The sequence below is a fragment of the Austrofundulus limnaeus genome, unplaced genomic scaffold (genome assembly GCF_001266775.1).
Source record: "Austrofundulus limnaeus strain Quisiro unplaced genomic scaffold, Austrofundulus_limnaeus-1.0 Scaffold86, whole genome shotgun sequence".
NCBI classification, from domain to species: Eukaryota; Metazoa; Chordata; class Actinopteri; order Cyprinodontiformes; family Rivulidae; genus Austrofundulus; species Austrofundulus limnaeus.
Window position 1 is genome coordinate 1342121 of NW_013952488.1, and position 9342 is coordinate 1351462.

General features: G+C 41.1%; 2 protein-coding genes across 5 annotated transcripts in view; one reads left to right on the top strand and one right to left on the bottom strand.

Annotated features, from left to right (window-relative positions):
* The window catches only part of gpatch2 (G patch domain containing 2), a 7159-nt gene extending 1437 nt beyond the window's left edge, over positions 1-5722 (bottom strand). The window contains exons 1-9 of one of the 2 annotated variants that reach the window (XM_014011973.1): positions 5514-5722; positions 4561-4804; positions 3850-4397; positions 2979-3043; positions 2588-2785; positions 1106-1226; positions 964-1003; positions 809-873; positions 574-662 (exon numbers count right to left, since the gene is read on the bottom strand). In XM_014011973.1, coding sequence (XP_013867427.1) covers positions 574-662; positions 809-873; positions 964-1003; positions 1106-1226; positions 2588-2785; positions 2979-3043; positions 3850-4397; positions 4561-4804; positions 5514-5563 — 1420 coding nt within the window. In that variant the 5' untranslated portion in view covers positions 5564-5722. Of the gene's footprint in view, positions 1-573; positions 663-808; positions 874-963; positions 1004-1105; positions 1227-2587; positions 2786-2978; positions 3044-3846; positions 4398-4560; positions 4805-5513 lie in introns of both variants that reach the window. The other variant, XM_014011972.1, reaches the window with a different exon arrangement.
* The window catches only part of LOC106520053 (phosphatidate phosphatase LPIN1), a 30805-nt gene continuing 26217 nt past the window's right edge, over positions 4755-9342 (top strand). The window contains exon 1 of one of the 3 annotated variants that reach the window (XM_014011971.1): positions 4755-4835. Coding sequence is in view for 1 of the 3 variants with exons in the window: in XM_014011968.1 (XP_013867422.1) it covers positions 8290-8361 (72 nt within the window). In the remaining 2 variants the exon portion in view is untranslated. Of the gene's footprint in view, positions 4836-5506; positions 5583-8178; positions 8362-9342 lie in introns of those variants that run through there. The other 2 variants (XM_014011969.1, XM_014011968.1) reach the window with 2 other exon arrangements.

The following is a 9342-nucleotide window of genomic DNA, read 5'->3' on the forward strand; positions in this document are numbered from 1 at the left end:
TCCTAGGACTGTTTTTTTTAAGAAGTACATACCCAAAGTTGAGTAAAAAAAACCTTTAAAAAGTTAATTTTGCATAATAGGTGCCCTTTAATAAAAAAAAAAAACCTACATCTAAGGTTGCACGAGGTTAGCAAATGAACTGTATTAGAATTAAATATTGCGATGGGCCAATGGCGCGGAATAAATACAAACTATGCTTTGACTTTTAGCTACACTTCCAGTGTAACAAATACATTCAGGAAATACATTAGTCATTTTGTCCTCTCTTTTCCAAGAAGTTCTTTTTGCTCACAGCGTCCAGCTCATTACTGTTTTTAATCCTCTCTTTGTTTGCAAGCAGTGCTGAGTAAAGCTGCTCACACTGCTCAGGTTGAACTCTCCCGTCATTTAGATCGGTTTCTAATGTGGTGACCGGCTCGAGGGCGAAGGAGAACCGTCTGTTTAACCCTCTCCTGAAATAACTGTCATTGTTTTCACATCAGTGTGAGACAGAGCGAGGACTGGATCCACCAGTTCAGAGACAAGCAGGAGACAAATATACAAAGAAGGTGCAGCTAGGTGCACATCCGGTACCTGGTGGTGCAGTGGTGCCAAGAGGGGCTGCTTTTCGCCTACGCTTGATGTCCCCTGTACACAAAGAGCCAAGGTGTCCGCTGGTCTGTCTGCAAAACCAGACGGGCGACACAAAAATATGTTGATCTCTAGAAGAAATAACAACAACAACAAGAAAATCTTGCTAATATGGGAGCAAAGTTACACGCTCACCCTGGTTAGAAATTAAATGTGTTTTAAGGTAAACTGCTCTGACCTGCTTGCTGTTTTTACTGAACAGGTCCTCCGGTGCCCTCTGTCTGATCGTGGGTCCCAGTGCAGCTGAAGTCGTGAAGAGAGAAAGACTGAAAACTTATTGTCTGAGCAATAAAAACAACAATCACGCTCACACCTGTTTGACACRAGACTCACCTGTCCGTGCTCTCTCCTTGATCCCGAGCTGAACCAGGGCCTGTAGAACAATGAAGAAATCTGTTTAAARTTCTCTGTGTGAGCAGATCACGAAGAAAATGGATGAAAAAATGGTAAACAAAACGTGAACAACAAAACTCACTCRTGTGAGTCCTGGGTTTGTCGGCTCCGCCTCTCGTTGAAGCCCGGACCAGAGCCTCCCTGAAGGCCCGCCTCGGATCCCTGCTGGCCCCCATGAAGACGACTCAACCTGGCCTGAAACCCTGAAAAACATCACTGGTTTACTCGCAATTAAGAAAAAGTTTGAAATTATTTTAGTTGTTTGTAACATTTAGATGCAAGGAGGCGAGGKTTCATTTTAGATTACAGAATGACGGAAATAAAATGGGAGTTTCATGTTTTATTTAGTGTTAGGGTCTGTGCATAGACTTAAATAAGAACACTAGACTGAGCCCAGCCTATCCTGTCCACTGGTAGTGTCTGACAGCATGGAGGAGCAGAAACAGACCAAACAGGGCAACAGCTCACAGCCTCCATAGAAACTAATAGATAAACAGCAAACTGAAYTGGATCTGTTTCACAAATTATCTGTCATGTTTTTACAATAAATTAATAATTATGTTAATTTCATTCAACGATCATGTAAAACAGCAGATTTATACCAGAAAAATATATAATTTATAAATAACAATGATCTAAWCCAGAYGTGAAGATTAGACTTTAGCTAGTTGAAAAATGATGACTTCAGCTAGTAATAAAGTATATTTATTATTTCTTCTTACGGTCATAAAAAATAAGAATATTTATATTTACCAGTCAACAGTTAGAAAATGTTCTCTGGTTATAGGATGAAACTTGTCTCTATTAGCTAACATCTTCTCAACAAGTCAGGTTCTTCTAACAGAAACCTAAAAATACTCACATTTATAATAATATTTTACACCCTAGGTCTAAATATTAATCAGAAATTTATAATTTTATTTTACACTCTGTAGGTCTAAATATTTATCAGAGGACAAAGTAATATTTAATAGTTTGTGTTAAACTGTAGCATGATTCAACAGAGCTAAACTCTGTATATATGCTCCACAAGCTAATATCTGCTAACCAGTTCAATAAATAACAGTGATTACATTCGACTTTATAAGATTATTTTAATTTTAAACTGTTACGTTATGTTCTGCACAGATCACATTGAGCTAAATAAGATCAAATCTGCTGACTTGTGTTGTGAAATGAGACATTTTCCTGTTTATCTTCTGTTAATAAATCCAAAACATAAACAGCTTTTCTGGCATTATTTAAAACATTAGATAGATTATATAAACTGTAAAATATTAATAATAATTGGGTTAATATTATTATTAACAGTTTTTTATGATTCTACATCATCAGTCCTTTTTTCCTGCTCTGTTGTCAACATGTACAGTTATGGTAAATCCAGAGTCTTGACCGTTTTGCGTTAGCCGTTAGCTTCACCAGCCGATCACACGGTCACATGGTTTCTGAGCTACAGCTGTTATATACACCTCCATGGGTCTGTGTTTCATTGTTGATTTTTTTAAAATCTTTTCGCATCTTTAGGGGAAAGTGTGTTCCTCCTCCCCCACCGACGGCAGCCTACCTCTCTGCGCTCCAGGGCTCAGGAGCGGAAAAGATCCCGTGAGAATGCTGCTGAAGACGGGGTCGACGAGGTCCAGCTCCTCCGACGCCGTCTCCCGCTCCCACCAGGGAACCACTCCCGCTATGCCGCACGCGCCGCTGGGCCCAGAGCCGGAGCCCGGGTCGCCCTCGCAGAACCAGTCGCTCTGCTCGTCGTCGCCTGGAGCCAAAGTCAGAAAATGAGACCTCGCGGGGAAACGCGAAAACCTAATAAATACATCTCTGCACACAAAAGGAACCTTCTGAACCAAATTTTGGCAAAATGCTTTACGTAAACAATTGTTGAAAAGACAAAACAAAGACAYGATTACAGCCTCACTCTTTAGTGTGTTCATTAAGACAGTTTTAGTCACCTTGCCTCCCCTCATCATTGGTATAGAGACCCCCGTCACTGCTGTTACTCACACTGCTGGTCTCACTGAAAGAGACACAAGAAAATATCAATAAATCAGAAATTTATATTAAAATTAAAGGTCAATTAGTTAAAACTAGTAGAAGAATCAGCTTTAAATCTAGAAGCACTTTTTGTAAGTGTTAAAATTTGAGCGTYGCTGTCATGTTTTCCCACAAATCTTGTTTTTTTTTTTTTGCATTTAAACCTTATTTCTACCTCGCATTTTGTGCAAAGCTGTTCATGGCTTGATGAAGACAAGCTAAATGTGCAAATCTTACTCAACTCACAAAGTCTCTCGACAATCCCCATTTTTATTGTCAGAGGTCCCAACGGTTCATCAAAAGCCACCAAAATGTTCCTTCAGATATCTCCACAGTTGTATTTGGAAATATAGTTCAAATGTTCAGTTTCGATATGGTTTTCTTAAGACTCAAATCGTCAACTAGGATCTAAGTTTGAAGAAAGAGCCCGCTTCACTTCTGCGCTGAGCTCACGCAATTAATTATTAAAAATAAATTCAGACCGATTTTCCAGAGGTCATCTCCATTAGCAATAAAAAATATCTCCTGATATTCTGATCAACGTGTCAAAATGAAGCTTACAGCTAGGAATCTGAAAATATATTCAAACCCTGAAGTTTTTTTCTCGGCGTATTAAAATATTTGTACAAAATTTCAACTCCGACACAAAAACTTCTGATAAAACTGTTTGACAACCAGTCCTACGTCTTACCTGAAGTCCTAAAGACTAACAGATGGATGTTAGGCTAGAAGCAGAGGTGGAGAACTCCAGCTTCACTTGGTAAAAAGAGAAAGTGAAACACTAACCACCTGTCACTCATGTCCTCATCTGAGCCCTTTTGCTCCTCCAGCTCCATCTTGTCCTTGGACCCAYCCACTGGAGGAGAAAGGGGGTCTTCGCTCTCAACCACCACCCCCTCGTCAGCAGCTTCCACTCCCAGTCTGTGGGCGCCCAGCTTCCTCTTCTTGATCCGGTTCTTCCCTCCCCCGGACCCTATCAGACCCCCTCCACAGAGCTCCGGGGCTCCCCCGCCCTCGCCGGCGCCCAGTCTGTGCGGCCTGCCGCCGACGCGGGCTTTGGGGACAGGCGGAGGCCCGAGCATGATGGAGGAGTGGGGTTCGGGTTCTGCGGGCGGGTCGACGGCCATGCGTTTGACCTTACGGCGCCGCCTGAGGCTGCGGGTTCCCTCTGCCGAGCCCAGAACAGCCAGGTCGTCGGGCCAAAACGGGCGTTTGCTTCGGCCCAGGTCGGCCGTGTGAGAGGGTCGCCTTTTGGGGCCAAGCTGGTCGTCGGAGTCGCTGTTGTCACGGGCGTGGCTATTGGCAGCGGAGACTCCTCCTGCGCCGGCACGGTAGTCCTGCAACAAAAGTGCCAGTGGTTAAAAACGTCAATAAATGATAACATACCATAACGGGTATCAATACGCTCCTCCCGACATAGCACCCACTGCAGCTTATGTTTAAACAGCTTAAGGATCTGGCTAAGACCTTTCRATTCGCCATCCCTTCACCGGGCCTCACCTTATGCTCCTCCACGCTGGACTCTGAGCCCTCGCTGAGGTGGCCCGCCTCCCACGGCGGATGTGGGTTGTCCGAGCGTCGCTTCCTGCCCCTTCGCTTCCGAGCCTGCCTCTTCAGCAGACAGCCCACCGCCAGAGCATGGTCTCCGCCGTCGCCGAAGCCGCCGCGAGCAGCCTGCTCTGAGCTCTCCTCCAGCGCTGACACCAGGTCATGGACCAGCTCGTCCATCGTCCGGCGAAAGTGCCTGCGATAGAGGACAAAAAAGGGAGTTCGGGGTGGGGTTACTTTTTTATACATTTAGCTACACACCCAAATATCTCTGTAACTAAATTTCCATGTGSTTGATCACAAATTAATTTGAGTAATGGGCTTGTTTTAAATGAACACAATCATTCAGCCCATTTATAAATAGGGTTGTGTGCCTGCCATGTAAACATCACGTTATAGTCATAGATGGAACAAGACAGAAAACCAGGAATCCAGACAACAAACCTCCATTGAAACACTCAAGAATGAACTAGCAGCTGTCATTATCAGCATTACGGATTACTTTATAATACTATAAAATATTTTAATCACGTAGAGCGAAGTTACACCACATAACCAGTTTAATACTTACGTAATTTACAGCTCCGGTAAATGGGTTCAAACTGACAACTAGCTGTTAGCTTAGTGGGCTAGCGGTCTTTAGCTAAGTACCTCATTTCGCGTCAACAAACGCTAAAATGTAACATTCTAATAATCATTTAGCTGCTGCTAAGTAACAACATTAAATGTACTAACTGGTACTTAGATAAAATAATTATGAAGACAGCTTAGCCTTAATAATGTTTAGCTGTTAGCCTGTTAGCTTAGCTTTTTATATATATATTTGCTCTGCAGTCGGCTGATGAGCGAGAGTTTAGGAGACGTGAGCAACATGTCACGTCTCTGTGATTTCAAACACCACCTACCAGCCAGTTCCCGCTTTGCCGATGGTTTTTAGATGACCTGCACGGAACATTAAAGCCACCGAGTGCCAGGTATATTTACCCAGAAACAACAGACAAACGATGAGACATCACAGACAACATACTGACAAATAAAAAAAAAAAAGGGCTAACGATCAGTTAGCTGGATCAATACGCCACCAGAGGACACACCGCGAAGGTAGCAAGGATGATGACTTCAGGTGCGGCGAGAAAATGGGACATTCGCAATGTCGCACGAGAGAACGATTGATGTTGCCGCAAACTGTAGCAACAAATTTTAAAAATGGCTAAACTCAGTATTTAGTGCGGACAATAAAAGTTAAAAGATATTATATATGATATATCTAGACTGAATCTTAATAAATCTACGCTCCTAACTTTTTCTTTATTTTAATCATAGTTTGAGGACAGCAAGTGAAAGCAACGTTTAAATCTGATCCGCATGTAATTGTCACTATCAAACACTAGAGGGCAGTGTAGTATAAATCTTCCATGCACAATTTGCGTAGTTTACACTGAGCCACTAATACTGAAATGATTCAATTTGTTTATTTTTACACAGATTGAACTTTATTGTTGTGGTAATTGCACAGATTGTTTAGATTTTATATGTTTTTGAAAGAGTAGAAGCTAATGGGAAGAATAGTTAATTTTTATGGTTCCTGCAAAGAGCAGCTTCTGTTTGAGCATGGATGAGGTTGGTTGGGAAGGTGGGAAATTTTCCTTGTCTGAAGGGGACTTGGCATGGAAACGTTTGAGGACCACTGACTTAAAGTGCTAGTTCAAATCTTTTGAAAGGGAGTGTTGAAAAAAAAAGTTTATGAACAGTTAATATCTTACCTGTTGAATATGTTGAACAACCTCCATCTTGAGCAGGGGTGCCCAAACATTTTCCCTGAGAGGGCCAAAATGAAAATCTATCCAGGGCTGCGGGCCAAATGCAGTAATATAATACATGAAATACAAATACTTTTTTAAGTAAAGTCCTTAATTTTAACGATTAAGCTATGCAATGGCCATCTTTTGTTTTAGTCTGAGCACTTGGAGAAAGTCTGCCATACGTTCAAGTAGCAAAGGCTCATGGGACATTTTATAAATTGATAAAATATGASTTTTTGTGGCCTTATAAAGTGTGCAAATCTACATTTGGGGTTAAATCTGATCTAAATATTTCTTGTCATTTCATGTTTCATGTTTAATCCTAATAAATCAAAGATACAGTCAGCACCATAAATGAAAATTACCTTCACTACAGCCCTTTTATATAGTCATTTGACCAATTTTATTACTGTGTTTCTACATAGGATGACATGTTTCAACTTTGTAACTTTGGCAACTGTTGGTGGGCCAAATCAAATAGCTTGGCGGGCCAAATTTGGCCCGCGGGCCCCACTTTGGGCTCCTCTGATCTTGAGCAATAGAGTTTGACTTTGACTGGATTGTTGAGCTTAGAGCTAGTCTACAGCCAACTGCTACTGCCGCTAATTTAAATACATAGATTTTTTTCATAAGATGGTAGTTGTTTTAGATCAGTGTTTCCCAAAGTTGGGGTCGGGACCCAAAGTGGGGTCTCAAAACATCAAGGTGGGGTCCTGAAAAGATTTTAGGAATTAATTACATTTGTGCCTTAGTTGGTACAAAGGAGTGAGGTTAGTGTATTAAAAATGGGTGAATTTAGTATAAAAAATATTGTTACTATGCCCATGTTTTGTTGACCTGATACAAATGTTTATCATCCAAAAATAGCTGAGAGCACAGGTCTCTGCTACTGTTATTTTGTGGGTCAAAATCTGAAAAGTTTGGGAACCACTGCACTTTGGTTCCCAAAGTTGGGCTTGGGACCCAATTATGGGTCATGAAGCACCTTGGATAATCTCCGGAAATCAATTTAAAGGTTATTAAAATAATTGCTGATGTAATATTTTTCCTATAACTATTACAAAAACACAAAATAAGTATTTACAGATTGTCAAAAAGCCCGTGTTTTTTTTTGGGTTATTAACAAAGTTCGTGTCCTCAGACCAGTAATATTTGGGGTCACAAGTTTTTGCCATGGATAGTTTGTGGGTCAGAAGATAAAAAGTTTGGGAACCACTGTTTTAGATGGTAGTTATGGTTCCACTTAGACAAGCTGATATTGTATCTTTCTGGTCAGAATCAAACAGAGGATGCACAAAGCCCTACCTACAACAGGTAACATATTAAAGTCTGTATATTCAATATGCTTAACTCATTATGTGAAAACAGTATTATCAGCAGAGGTTTGAAAGGCACATGTGTACTAGTGAAACCAGGACGTCCCCCAGAGCAGCAGGTGTTCTCATCTGAAAACCTGATAACACCACTGTGGTCATGGAGAATGGGGGTGGGGGGATCATTGGAAATTTACAAGTCAAGGGCAGTTGAAGGTCTAGATTGATTGTTTAACAAGTGTATGATCATGGAAGACTGAAGACATCCACCTAAATAAATATTATGTCAAAAGAATTTCACCAGATGCCCGAAGAGTCAAAGGTCCCCGTGCATGACGACGGCCACTTGAGGGGTAGGCTCGGGTTTCTAACACGAGGCCCCCCCTCCAGGTAAATTTAGCAAGACGCCGTTCACTTACACTTGACCGTCAGACACTTCTCGAGCTCGGAGAGCGAAGACACACTTTCTAGAGGTTCTGGTTCTTGTGGAGTTCTTGCATGTTGCACGTCCGAGTAGTGACCCACGACCAAAATAAAGCCCAAAACAAAAAACATATGATGGAATCATGACATCAGGTGTGGATGAAGAGAAGTTTGATGAAGCTGTTCAGGACTCCACCGACACCACCTGGAGCTGGGTGAGTGTGGGGGGCATGGATAAAAGCCTTTTGACGTGCTAGCAAGTTTTACTTTTAGCCAACATTTTGCTTTTAGTTAGCTTTTTGCAATATTTATACAACCTTTTAGCTAACCTTTTGCTATTTTAGCTTTTAGCTCACATTTTGCTACTTGTTTGCTTTTGGTTAGCCTTTTGCTCTATGTAACATATAGCAAATGTTTTGCTTCTTTTAGCTTTTAGCTAGTGATCAGCTTCTTTTGCAAATTTCAGCAAAGTCAGCTCTTCATGCATTTAGGCAGAAAAATGTAAATTCTTTAAAAAGGTTGAAAGACATAACTGTAACGTTCTGTGACCGGTTCTGTCAGAGCAGTGTCAGTGTGTGTGTGAGAGAGAGCAGCAGGGTGTGTTTAGATAATCCCACACGTAAAACGACCCGCTGAAAGTGAAACTTGGGAAGGGGTGACGTGAGGCGACGCGTCGAGCCGGGTGGAGTCTGCAGGGATCAGGTGATCCTCTCGGTCAGAGCGGGAGAGGACTGTAGCAGAACAGCACATTTGTGACACACGATGACAGCCTCCAACACCAATTGGGTTAAACYATGCAAAAAGTTCTGTTTTATAAGAGCCATGTTTGTCAATTTAAACAGGTTAATAAACACCATAATTTAATTATAGGATGAGATAGACATTGCACTTGTAAAATGTATTAAATACTGTACAGATATGAATGTTAAATATGTTGTATCTTACATTTATGATGATTAATTAACACTTCTGCTTAAATAATCATTCTGAACCTGTGTCCAGATAAATGTAAGATTTCCTTAAGACAAACTCAAAATTATATTACTGATGTTTCAGTAAAATAAAAACAGTGATTTATAAAAACACAATGAAAACATGGTGATGATTTTCTGTGATTCATTAATCTATTTTAGGCACGATAAAAGAATAGAAGTGATTCTTTCTTCTTTGTGACATGTCATTATATGATTAACAAA